Source organism: Opisthorchis viverrini (genome assembly GCF_000715545.1).
Source record: "Opisthorchis viverrini unplaced genomic scaffold opera_v5_12, whole genome shotgun sequence".
In the NCBI taxonomy this organism is placed as follows: domain Eukaryota; kingdom Metazoa; phylum Platyhelminthes; class Trematoda; order Opisthorchiida; family Opisthorchiidae; genus Opisthorchis; species Opisthorchis viverrini.
In genome coordinates, this window is record NW_008751668.1 from 3,420,825 (window position 1) to 3,434,523 (window position 13,699).

The 13,699-nt window shown below is 46.0% G+C and overlaps 2 protein-coding genes across 2 annotated transcripts; both read left to right on the forward strand.

Annotated features, from left to right (window-relative positions):
• Positions 1–517: 517 nt before the first annotated feature.
• On the forward strand, positions 518–3,815 carry T265_01178 (hypothetical protein; the record flags this gene model as incomplete). Its single annotated transcript, XM_009165139.1, has 2 exons — positions 518–750; positions 3,653–3,815. The coding sequence occupies 2 exons, from the start codon at positions 518–520 to the stop codon at positions 3,813–3,815; spliced, it is 396 nt and encodes a 131-aa protein (XP_009163403.1).
• Positions 3,816–4,270: 455 nt separating this feature from the next.
• On the forward strand, positions 4,271–6,480 carry T265_12736 (hypothetical protein; the record flags this gene model as incomplete). Its single annotated transcript, XM_009165176.1, has 3 exons — positions 4,271–4,534; positions 5,911–6,044; positions 6,299–6,480. Coding segments are annotated over 3 exons (405 nt in total), but the record flags the coding sequence as incomplete, so codon positions are not given.
• Positions 6,481–13,699: the final 7,219 nt, after the last annotated feature.

Genomic DNA, 13,699 nt, shown 5'->3' on the forward strand with positions numbered 1-13,699 from the left:
CCTCCTCCGGCGACTTACGTCAAGATCACATAGAAATTCCTCTTCTGTAATAATTCCGTTCTGGAACAAACTTCCCGCTGAGGTCGCTCCGTCGCTCAAAGTTCTAAACGAGCGGTTGATGCAGTCCTATCCCTTCCATTTCCTTTTGTCTTTTATCTAGTGCCTCTAGTCCTCTGTCTTTCTGCTGGCTAGTTCTATTGGTATCCTGACATCGCTAAGTAATATATATGCTTATAAATCCGTACTCACCCTCTGGCTAGGATTTGTCCATACATGTATCTCTAAGAATACATTCGGTTCACCCGAATCCCACTCTATCACCACGGGTGATGAGGTCCACTCCTTCCTCTCAGTAACCATACCAATCTGAGCCTCCGGCTTCCTAATCTTCCGATATCTGTTGCAACTATTGAACCGAATGCTTCTAAGGACCAGTTGTATTACATTTACACAGCCTGTAGAGACCCGGAGAAACCAGCTGGCCACTCTCCTGGCGGGGTTCCCAGGGAATGGAACGATGTCGGAGAGCCGGGCAATTACCGGGAGGCGACAACACCCGTACAAGACAAGCAGTCCACGAAACGTAGTGGGACCTCTAGAATCACTTGCATCTCGACCACCTAACACACAGAGGCCATCACTACCCGCAGATTCTGAGAAGAGGCAAAATACTGGAACCAGGTCCACTTCGACTTCGGCTGTCGAAGAACTTCCAGCGCCAGCTCAGATTCCTAAGGACTACACCAATAGGTGGATTAGCGTTTGAAGAAAAATCGGTAGACCGATAACGACTGAAGGGCTTGTGCCTTCTGGGACCATTTGTGCTACGAGACACTAGATGGTTGGTTTCCTGTCAGATGTTATTGGGTTCACTGAGACAGTTGGACAAGATGGTAGATTCAGCAGTGATACCGTCTGGGCTACCACCGGTGCCGTTGTGACCGAAATCGAGGGTGGTGAGGAGACATGATCCTATACGTCAAAGCACCATTTAAGAGCCACCAACTACGAATGCACAGGACCTACGACGGTCTACTTGTGGCTATCTGCTTCATCGCTATGCCGAGATCGGTCAACATATTTGTGAATGTCTTCTGCAGAAGTCTTCACAATCGCAGCACAGTTTCAAGATTCACTTCGAAACCCTAAATATATTTCATAAGCTGCCAAGGCCTCAGCAATGTTGAGGTGGAGGAGGTCGAGTTAAGCATGTCCATAAATCGACTCTATATCTCCTGAGGCAGTGGGAATCCTGCGTTGACGTACTGTTCATTGAAGCTCCATTTGGAATATAAGGAGCCCGTGGTATCCAATGGTCCCCTTAAGCTGACCGCCCACGTGATGATAGCTGAGAGCCTCAGAAAGGTAGAGACCGTAAGACCGAATGTATGGAGCTCTGACTGATCAGCAGTGCTGGCTATTTCACTATGAGCTATCGATATCAGTGTTCCCAAGGTCCATTTCCGGGCGAATCTACAGGCATTCCAACCTTTCATTTCAAAAAAAAAGCCAAGATAAGTAGAGGCGCACATTGGACAAGGAACTGAGCTCTGGTATGCGTGCTAGACGGGTTTTGGAACATCCATAGGGCGAAAGTAACATTAGCGGATCGCGCGAGGCATAAGAAGCTTCGGAATGGTAACAGTTGGCTGAAATTCAAACGGAGAGCGCAAATTTCGTGTAGTGAAAAGTCCAAAGAAACAGTCGTACCGGGTCCTAATCTACATCAGTTGGAGAAACGGAGACCATTTACCGTCATTGATGACTAAAACGGGTCAAACAGTTGGTGGCATTTTAGAACGTTCGTCGTTGCTAGCTAAGGAGTACCCATCAGTGTGTCATACGCGAAAACCTACACAGCTCCCGTATTGATTAGAGGGAAGTAAGGTACATTTCTTCCGTACTTACCCGAGATTCTGCTCCGTTTGGGAAAACTAGAATCTACCCGTTGATAATCAATCAGCCGGTGGACATTTTTGCCCCATCTCTTGCCGTGATCGCCAATGAAGAAGGCATAGTACCGCTTGCTTGGAAGAAGTCATCACTAAGCCGAAATTTGGAGATAAAAAAATCATTCAGCTGTAGCACCCTTTTGGTGCCTAGCTGCCATGCCACACGAAGGAGGCACGAGGGCTGGGATACTGCCAAGTTGCCCAAGCCTAGACAGGGAAGTCGAGAGACAGAGGCTGGGTTCGAAACACGGACCTTCCAGTCAGTAATTTCGCGCTGGAACCACTTGGTCCATCTCGCATTTGGAGACAAATGCGACCCGACCGGTTATCTACCAGTTAGCCTGACGTCAGTGACGGATAGGTGGGCGAACATGCTCCTGCAGCAGCAAATCGGGAGTACTTTCCTACACATGTGGGAACGGCATGGTTTTGCTACCAACCAACTCCGTGTTACGAATTTGTTGCTGGCATGCGAAAGTTGAGTGGGGTCGGTTGATCAAGACTATGAGGTAGGCGTATTTGTAGACCACCGGTCATTACTGAGCTTAACTGCGAGCTGTAGGACGGTTTTGGTATAGCATCCCACCTAGGACTTCTTTGCATTGAGTCCCCACTGTTCTCATTTTTTTTTACCAAGGCTCTCCTTCCTGCTTGTGTGGCAGTTAAGCACCAGTATCCATTGGCGCTGTATTGCTGTCAATGATGATGATCCACAGTCTTCAATAAAGTGTTCGATAATATGCCCCAGTACTCTTTTTGTTCTCGACAAAAGTGGCTCCCCACCATCATCAGTACACTGGACAGACCTTATGCCGGACCGCCAACACAGGGTTAAGGTGAACGGGCAGCTTCTAGAACGACTACCAGCACGCAATCTAGTGCCGCCGTGCAGCACATACGTGAACAATTTAAGTCGAAGACTGGAACGAAGCACAGCACATTTTTAGCACAGGCTTTGCTTGATCGGTTTCTGGTATGTGATGTCTTACGAGTTCAACCAATTCAGTCTGCATGGGCTTTCGTTCAGCTGCTATGCAGATCTAATCTTTGACACATTATGACCCACGCCTATCAGTCGTTATCGCTGATGCTCCGAGTAAAGAGTCAGCTAAAGCCTTGTGAATCTATAGGTTTTTCCCCCATAAATCACATAAGGCATTATTCTACGCCACGCTAATTCCAGCAGAAGTTTCATATGGTGGTCTGTGGTCAACACTTCACCTAGGTTGTCGGTCACTGGGTACTGCCGTCTATCTTTAGCTTCCCGGACCACTGATTTAGTTGTCTTTAATGTTGAGCTGAGATGGGGCTTCAACACGCAGCATGGTCACCGAACAATTCGAACAAGCAGGCGCACTGTCGCGCCCAATTTGGAATCGCCATCTCACACAGAATGGTATGTTTATGAAGGCAGGATTGTTTGAAATCGAAGTGCAATACATGCGGTTCTAGTCACTGACTTAGACGTTCTCTGCCAACTCACTCAGAACGGATACTTTGGTGAGCCATTTCGTACGTCCAAGACCGTTGGCTTTGGGAGCCAGTGTTCTCTCAAATCGACTGCTTCTGGATAGGCTTGGACGAGCTGGCAGAATCTCAAGTCTAGTGGTCCCTTGGGGATGACATGATAGGTGGGAGTCGAAAGGGCGTTACAACCGGACGATTATTTTTTTCTTTTTTACTGTCTACTGTCTCCCTAGAACTCTGCTTATCGCTGAAAGGAGCCGCATTTATTTAGATTGTATTGCAATCCTCGAGCCAGTGTCTACTGCAGTTTTGCTATTGCAAACAGGTCATTCCAATGCGAACAGCCTGAAGCCCACCGCCAAGGGCTCGCCTAGTGGCCTGGGGGTAGTTCGTTAGGTTTAGGAAGTTCCTAAGAGGTGTAGTCGAGTTGAAGCGCCACCCAACATTGTCACGCGGCTTGCTTGCGCCTTTATTGTGCCATGGTGAATTTTATATTTGTACCATGTTTATTACTTATCTCAAAATCGTCGCTGATGATCCCAAAAACCCGTCATCAACTGAACTACATATTCGCAGCCACAATAAAATTTTTTCCTGTTACTTCCAGAGAACAGGTAGCAATACTCCGAAAGTCAAGTGACTGAAAGCAACGAAGAACCCTGTGACGCCCAATCCGTTCAACCATGTCTGATCTAGATGCACTAGTCAGTGAACTAGGTGAGTGCTGTTCTTTCAAGACGACGGATCTTTCGCAGGATTCCACGTCGAACAATTGACCAACCAACTGCAGGACGAGAAGAAGCATTATCTAGGTATTGTTTCATATCTTGTTTATCTGCTTTCCGTTCCTACAGAAGTCCAAAACAAACTTTCTAATTTGATTAAAGAAGTGGGGAGCAAGAAGGATGCCAAGGGGCTGATTGAACAAGAGATCAAGCAACTCGAAGCGTCCTACTTCCATCAATCGCGGTACTCAGAAGAGTAGGTGGAACGTGCCTTTAGAGGACTGATGCTATCTCTTGTAGGATGGAAGGAGTTAAGGAATCTCTAGCAAAACAAACGCTTCATCTGAAAAAGGCTTTGGAAGATATTAAAGACTCAAACGAGTCAATGAGGTAATGCCTATGGAGATTTCAGTATGTGTCGTCTTTTACCTCCCTTCTTTTTAGCGTTGGTTACGTCGGTCTGATAGCCGGTGATGCTTTACCAGTTTGGTCTGCTGGTTTTCGGCTGTCCCGAAAAAGCTAAACAGGATGTACATCTGTTCCAGTTCTATCCTCGGCATCCACACGAGTATAACTTTTCGCATGGATTTCTTCCAATCCATAGCCAGTAAAGCCATTAATAGGGCTAACAAACACTAAATGCGCCGGGGTTCAAGCCAGAATGGTGCCACCGGTTGATTCTAATTATGAGTCCACACTCTGGGTCCATCTAACTACTATGACACACCGACTGTATGTTCCTTTTGGTTATGAGACCGATAATGGGTGACTTTTGTGCATCCATCGGTTCTAGATTGTGGCTCAAAAATTAGTTCTCATAAATTTCCTGCAGGCCATTTTCAGTTGAGCTTTGAAAAGTCCTGTTGACCTTGCTGAGACCAATGAAGTCTGTGCACGGGAGTCCGAGTACTTCTCAGTCGAACCTATAAACGAGTGTAGGCTACTTGTATTCTACGGTTGGGACAAAGGTGTGCACAATCTGGCAGTATCTGTTTAGTGACCTACTCTGTCTGACGCTCACGGATCTATTTAGCTAGTACGCCGTTAACGAAGATTGGTGTCCAAAATACCATAGGTTCAGTTTTAGCCAAAGCTGGCTGCTACTCCTTACCTCACTTTGTCCAAGTAAATGGAGCCGGGTTTATGGCCATTCGGGTTGAGGTTGCAGATCCTCTGCGATATTGTGAAAAGTTTGCGACAAATATCCAGCCGTTTATAAGTAGTCACCTTTATGGCGAACTCTACATTTGCACCAACCGGTCCGCTTTACACTTCAATGTATCGTTTCCTGGGAATAGGACTGGCGAACTGGTGGCCTACGGTCGATGAACTGAACTTACGAGCTCTAAAATGAGGAATGTCTGAGGTCGCCGCCTGTCCTTCGGTATCGAGGATGACTGTTTTTATAGGGTAATGGATGCAGATTCTGAAAATTCAGTTACTCTCCCTCAGCAGAATGCTTTATAGCCCATTCGCAACACGCCTGTCTTACTTGGTTGTACACGAGAACTCCCACCTTAGGGAGTGTGTTGGCTATCCTGGCTTAGGTGGAGCATGTTTGTAAACCTCTGACAACCAGTTTCGATGGGAATCCCAGCCAATGAAACCTAAGACCGACACTTTGAAAACGATGTCTCTAAGCCCACAGACCACCCGATCTTGACCACAATTTTGAACAGCTACTTGTGTGTGTGTGCATTAAAACGGGTCACTTTTCTTTCACCACTTGGCTTTTGCCCTCTTGTGCTTTTCATTCCTTGATTTAGAAAAGAGCGGACTGCCTTTATCAGCCAGTGCCGCTCGAAACTCAAGGATTACGATGAATGCATTTGGCAAAATGAAAAACTGCGGCTGTTTGTCGACACATGGATCAAAAAGTCTCCGAACTTCGAGCTGACCGGTATGTTTTGGTTCCCATGCAAATTAGCAACATCAGCCTTCAGGTTTACCAGAGACTATTCGAGAAACGCAAGTCGCTCGATTTCATTAAAAAAATTTCGCGTTTAGAGCGAGAAAAGTGGCAAACTACTACGGAACACCACTAGAAGAAACACTGGAAACAGCTCTCGCGTCCAGTGTAAGTACACTATAGACTGATGGCGCATTTTCAGAAGGTGAACGTCCATGGTGAAAATGATAATTTGAATTCATTAGCCCCTGAAAAGGACGAAGTGCCTCAAACACAGACGTTCCAGTTACCTGAGAGAGATGGTGATTCACATGCACCTCCGGAGAAGCTTAACCAACAGCATCGGGAAATACCATATGGTCCAAACCTTGAGGACACAAGTCGTCTGAGACTGTCAGCCCTGGATACTTCAGCTCTTTTGACTGAGGGTAAGGCACATATTCTTCGAATTATTCCCCTTTCTACGTAACTAAATTTGAGACACGAATGACCTGATCACTAGCCTTGAGTCTTAACCAGAGAGCTGTCTAGAGATCAGGTATATATATATATATATATATATATATATATATATATATATATATATATATATATATATATATATATATATATATATATATATCAAGTAAAGGGCGGAAGGCGAATTTGAATCTCGGCGCACCCTTTCGATAGCCAGCGCCTCACCTCGACACTCCATCAAGCCCATTCACACACGACTTCTCCAGCAGCAACATTGTCAGATTGAGCGTCTGCGCAAATGTCCAACATGATATGCTCCATTCTAGCATTAGAATCTGTTTTGCTCAGAACCATCATTCATGATTGTCCTCATAGGTAGCACTACACCGGTAGCGGAAAGTCGCGCTTATCTGCCGCAGAACCACAAAACCAGAATCTTCGTCGGGTTTCAGAATAATAACGCTAGATTTTTGTTTCTTTCTTCTATTCTCCCGAAGCATCTAAGTGAGCTCTTGCGAGGGCATACGTTCTCTGAGGCTCTAATCATGACCAGATAAAAGCCAGGTCTCTGTGTTCAAAGGGATTTGAACGTAACGCTGCGTTTATCTTGGTTCTCGTGACTAAGGTTGCAGAATGTCTAACCACCCCAGGGTTTCTTGGAGCCTTGGATTCCATTCGCCACACATTCGTTTGCACTTGGTATGAGAGTGTGAAATGTTGTCACTTCGCTAGAATTGCCTGATTTCATCATTTAAATCCATGAACTAAGTGTTCTACTGCTAGAGCTCATCGGGCAAACCAGTTGTAGGTAGCGTGTCTCCAAGCCGGGAAATACCGCTGTCGTATGCTGAGTTGATTGTGATTATGGAGGCACCCATGCACGACAGGCAGCGTCGATAGGTCAGTATACAACAACCAGGTAACAGGATTTTTTTTATTGACAAGAATTGAAGGATTTGTCATTTTGTCCTCGAGTCCTAGATGGGTCTTATCCGTTGACGTGTTTGATACGACACTCGATTTCTCACACATGAACACCATCAAGTTAACGGACAAATAAGAGCCGGTCGCTTGGCCTCCTGAACTGACGAAACTTCAGACAGCCCACGAACAACGATGAAGTGAAATGGCTACGTAACATGTCCGATTTTGTGTTTAAAGGACCCGCTTTTTATCCCCTTGGTTTTATTATTATGCTTTGAAGAGGCATATAGGGAGTAAGGTCTGTGTGATGACCGAACACCTCACGATTTCTGGGAAGTGCACCCGTTCCACACGTGCGTAGATTCCTCTGTCACAGCATAAATTCACTTATTCCTTTGCACTACTGTTTAGTACGATTGTGTGCAACGGGTTTTACACACGTGCATGCGAATGTTCCAGGTATAATCAGAACTTTAGTGCAGACAAAAACCCAATCCACGCAAGTGTTTTGCATCTGTATTTCCAGGGTGATGTGCCCCGAGTTGAATGGTTTCGGACAAGCAGTGCCCCGGAGATGTGGGTTCACTGGACTAAGTATTGTGGATATGTATTGTCTGTGAGTATAGTGACCAGTCATTTTTGCTCACGGTTATTTCCTCCTGAATTTTTAGGTTCAATTTTGTGTAGAAGTGGTAAGCTGAGTACATCTAGATAACGAGATCAGTGGACTGATCTGAAACACAGACGGAACTGGAAAAGGTTCCCTGTTTGCCGTTATCGTGGTTTGGGTTCAATTTACTGTGGCAATCAGACCCAGTGTACTGAACCATTCGTGCTACTAATTGTACCGTTCTTTTTTGACCCCAATGTAGTCCCATTTCAAAAGAAAGCGAAGCAATCCCACGATACGGTAGTTGAGGGAGATACTGTCGAAGGGGCATCGCGTGATATCTCATCCTACTAATTTGTTCCCAAGTTATTGTCCTTGTTGGTTCTCTCATACTGTTTCCGCCAATGGACGTCTAGTTTTGTTGTATTACCTTAATAAAGCGATCGAACAGAATTTTTTACTGCGTGATTGATTATGTGCGTGTTCCCGGACTTTGTATTCCTGTTCACTCAGTCGTGAGTAATGGAATGTCATGGTCAGGTGCTCAGTCCGAATCAGTACTCGTGCTGAGGCTTCTTATCAGCTTTTTTGCGGAAGTGAAGTGAAGGAAGTGAATTTCTGTTTTGACTCATTTTCTTGTGGATTCAGGAAGTCGGTTAAGCCAATATGAGGCGGTATCACGGCCCGCCTACGATCTGTGCTGGCAGCTGTTACCTTGCAATTCAACGCCGTTAAGTTGCCGATAAAACTCTCGAACTACCTTTTTGGCTGCACTAAACAATGAGTATTCACCGAAAGATCTAGGTGTTCTGGATTCAAACGAACCAGCAACTGTCTGTGTTCGCCCATTGATTCACCACGTCAATTTGCTTTCTTGGCGGATTCCGTCCGGGAGATTGTGTAGGTGCCCAATAATGTTTCATTAACTAATTCAAAATCTACTGTTACTGCGATCAGACCCTTTTTGTGGGTAATGTAACGACGTCGAGAAACAGTACGGAGAGGTTCAGTTTTACGTCTACCGTGCGGCGGTCAACAAACCAGGATACAACCGAAGCGTGCGAACCGGTCATAGACGATCACATTGCACCGTCAGACAAGCACAGTCACCGACTGTTACTGATGGAAAGACGGACTAGAATTGTGCACTTGGTATTGTCTTTCAACAACACGGTCCGAAACATGCTTCCGATGCATGATCTGAGAACTCTACAGCTGAGTGGAAGCCGAGCAGATGGGATCTCTTTAGGTATTGCGATTCCTGGATTTTCGACCCACTGTTGTAACGGCGGCAAACGTGAACGAAAAGAGTGATAGAGGGCAGCTTTGGCGAACCTCACTAGATGTGGAAACACCCCCGACCTAAAGCTGTCACACTGACGTGGTGGTCGGGCTTGAGTTGTGGAAACAAATTTGGACAGCTCCTTTTGAACGGTAGCGCAGCCAGTGTTGAAGTACGAGGTACGAAGTGTTGTTACAAAATTCTAGGCGGTTTTTTTGTGAAGCGGTGTGATGTGGAAAACCCCCGACCTAAAGCTGTCACACTGACGTGGTGGTCGGGCTTGAGTTGTGGAAACAAATTTGGACAGCTCCTTTTGAACGGTAGCGCAGCCAGTGTTGAAGTACGAGGTACGAAGTGTTGTTACAAAATTCTAGGCGGTTTTTTTGTGAAGCGGTGTTTAGGTGAACATGTTTGTGCTTGAGTGATGTGAGCGGAACGCCTGATGCCTCGAACGATGACCCAGTAACGTACATTGGTTGTGTCAACCGACTGGCTCGTCAGTCAGGTAGCGCCACAGACGCTTGAAACCTGTTAAACACATTTCGTTTCAGATGTTGGTGGTTGCGGGGTTGTGTGGAATGCACCGTCTATTCATATCAGTGCGTAGCAGCTGCACACGGCAGCCTGTACCGAGTTCGTTCACTAATTGTGTAAGTTTTACTATTCATGGAAGCATCAGAATAGTCAGTTTGGCATCACCCTCCTGTTGGATATATTCAGACTTGCGGGCTGCCCACAGAGAGTTCCAAATTTCTGTTAAGTGAAATGGCAGATTGAGATTTGTCAAGCAGGTTGACCGATGGTGGACTTCTAATCCCTATAGACTCTAGTATGTTGCTTCGCCGGGCTGTGTACCAGGGAAAGAAGTTGACGATCTCAGCTGGTGCAAAGAATATGTACAAGAATTTTGGCAAGAGATCGGTCTAACTACGCAACGGCCAAGAGACTGATGAAAAACAAGCCGCTAGAAGTCATGAAGTCCTCTCTTACAGAACGGACTCGCCCGGTAGAGTTCAAGACACTCATGTGATTATCAGTAATAGTGTAGACATCGGCGTTCAATCCCCACTAAGTTTATTGTTCGTTCATGAACCTGGGGTCATCCACGAGTGGTAAAAAGAGAGCACGAAACTGGGTTGCGGCAACTGACAGAGCAGACTCATTGAGCGATTGAGAAAAACTTGTTCGTGCCATTTCGAATGTGAGCCATATGAGCGCTTCAAAGAATCTGCGCACGAAGAGCACTTTTCTTCATGCCATGTCTCGTCTGAGAACGTGGTTTCCAGGGCACACTTTGATTTATGGCAATTCGCCCGGTTTCCAACGGGGCAACGCCCAACTTCATGGCATCAATCCAGTCATGCAGTCTGCGATACACCAAGTCTTACTGTGATTCTTACTTTTCATTCCTGCAATTACCCCCTACTATTGTTACTACTGAATATTACTTCAAATAAACCATAAGTAGACTCCTCGAGATAGCTCGGTGGTTATGGTGTAGGTTACGGATAAGAATGTCCGAACCCAACCTCGGCATCTCGATTGCTCTAAACAACCTCTTGAAGTCGGTCGCACCTTCCACCCTACCTTGGATTTTCCCTAAATAGAAGATCAACCGAATGAATCTCAACATACTTACCTTACGCAATTGAATTATGAGATATGGATGTACGGTAAAGTTCGAAGTGATAGGGTTCCGGTCGAACAATCCAAGAGACGCTTCTGCAAGGATTGTAAGGTCCCAGGGATTCTAAGAGTGTTTAGGCCACTCAGTCATACGCTACGGTTAGGCCACACCCACAGCGCCTCAACGAATGGTATAGCTGTTTAGTTGTAAGCTAGCCAATTTAACTTTGGGGGATTGTGCGGATGCATAAGCGTAAGGCTCCGGGAACAAGAGGAATAAGCAGCTGAACGTCGTTGGATTCCGGCGTTCTGTTTAAGGGCTGTGGGATGTGAACCCGGGTAGCCATCGCCCTTTTTCCCACTGTTAGATACCAAACTGTGCCACTCTCATTGGGCGAGATGGCTCAGTGGTTAGAGTATGGATTTACTGGCCGGAAGGTCGGAACCCGACCTCTACCTCTTGACTTCACCTGTCTAGGCTTAAGCGACGTGGCAGTATCCCAGCCCTCGTGCTTCCTCGGGGAGGCATGGCACCTAGGCCCCTAAAGGGTGTTGCAACTGAACGATTATCATTCAGTCACTTTCTGATTGCTTCTCTGATTACAAATTTCTTCCGACAATCACTGTGTACAACCAGACGCCAGGTTGAATAAGCGATTCTACTGTGGGTAGGACCAGACGATTTACATGGACCTGGTACTGTCCCAGAAGGGGATGATTAGCGTGTGGTCAGAATATAAGCCCAGTATGAGTGGCGGAAGTTGCGAGTAATGGGACACTACGCCAGCTGTAACTCGAGAATTTCAGCATACCAATTCACTGAGATACGCCTCTCCATATTACAATGGACACTAGTATAAACATGTTCGCTTGGTCTTATAAGGTCTCAGTTGAAAGTTACACCTGTACTGCTAAACGGCCTAAGGTAAAATAATACAAGGTTGAAAATGATATTGCTAACCTTTGTAAAGATTGCCGAAGAAAACAGCACAGCGCGCAAAATGAATCGGGTGCATAAATTAATCCCTCTTATAGTGGAACGGTACCAAGTCGCAGGTTACATTGTGTTGTACCCCTTAATTTTGGTCATCACATTTGATCTGAGATTGAGTCTTGGAAATACACTTAGGTGCAACTCCTGGTCTAACCGACTGTCACCTTAATCGGACAGCCTGACTATTGTTGAACGTCGCATTGTTTTACCTGACAATCATCCGTCCTCACGGGAGCTTTTTTATGTATAAAGCCATGGGGTTGGAGATTTATCGGGTGTTGGTAGCGAAGGTGTGGCTGAATGCTGGAAATTCCTCCAGCACGAGTATCACTGTCCTCATTCAGATTGATCACATGATCAGGTTTAGGCCATCGAACACAGGATCACATTCTCGCCTACGCGTGTGCGCGGCTGGTGTATGTGATTCGGAATGTGAATCTTGGTCGAGACTACACATGTCTCATCATTAATTTTTTCCAAGCATAGCCATAAGCAGTACTGATAATTTCGACATCGAGGGTGCATCTATTAAGCAACCTAGAGTATCCCAGCCCACATGCCTCCTTCCGTTGGCATGGCAGCTAGGCACCGAAAGGGTGCTACAGCTGGGCGATTCATTAATTTTTTTGCAGATCCCTTGAACTTCCTTTCAGTTTGGTTAACAGCGTCCATATTGCATTTGTCGGAATAATGTTATTCTTACTACATCAAACAACCTCAATATTTGAAGTCGGTCGCACCTTCCACCCTACCTTGAATTTTCCCTAAATAGAAGATCAACCGAATGAATCTCAACATACTTACGAACTCCAATTGAATTATGAGATATGGATGTACGGTAAAGTTCGAAGTGATAGGGTTCCGGTCGAACAATCCAAGAGACGCTTCTGCAAGGATTGTAAGGTCCCAGGGATTCTAAGAGTGTTTAGGCCACTCAGTCATACGCTACGGTTAGGCCACACCCACAGCGCCTCAACGAATGGTATAGCTGTTTAGTTGTAAGCTAGCCAATTTAACTTTGGGGGATTGTGCGGATGCATAAGCGTAAGGCTCCGGAAATCCGGGAACAAGAGGAATAAGCAGCTGAACGTCGTTGGATTCCGGCGTTCTGTTTAAGGGCTGTGGGATGTGAACCCGGGTAGCCATCGCCCTTTTTCCCACTGTTAGATACCAAACTGTGCCACTCTCATTGGGCGAGATGGCTCAGTGGTTAGAGTATGGATTTACTGGCCGGAAGGTCGGAACCCGACCTCTACCTCTTGACTTCACCTGTCTAGGCTTAAGCGACGTGGCAGTATCCCAGCCCTCGTGCTTCCTCGGGGAGGCATGGCACCTAGGCCCCTAAAGGGTGTTGCAACTGAACGATTATCATTCAGTCACTTTCTGATTGCTTCTCTGATTACAAATTTCTTCCGACAATCACTGTGTACAACCAGACGCCAGGTTGAATAAGCGATTCTACTGTGGGTAGGACCAGACGATTTACATGGACCTGGTACTGTCCCAGAAGGGGATGATTAGCGTGTGGTCAGAATATAAGCCCAGTATGAGTGGCGGAAGTTGCGAGTAATGGGACACTACGCCAGCTGTAACTCGAGAATTTCAGCATACCAATTCACTGAGATACGCCTCTCCATATTACAATGGACACTAGTATAAACATGTTCGCTTGGTCTTATAAGGTCTCAGTTGAAAGTTACACCTGTACTGCTAAACGGCCTAAGGTAAAATAATACAAGGTTGAAAATGAT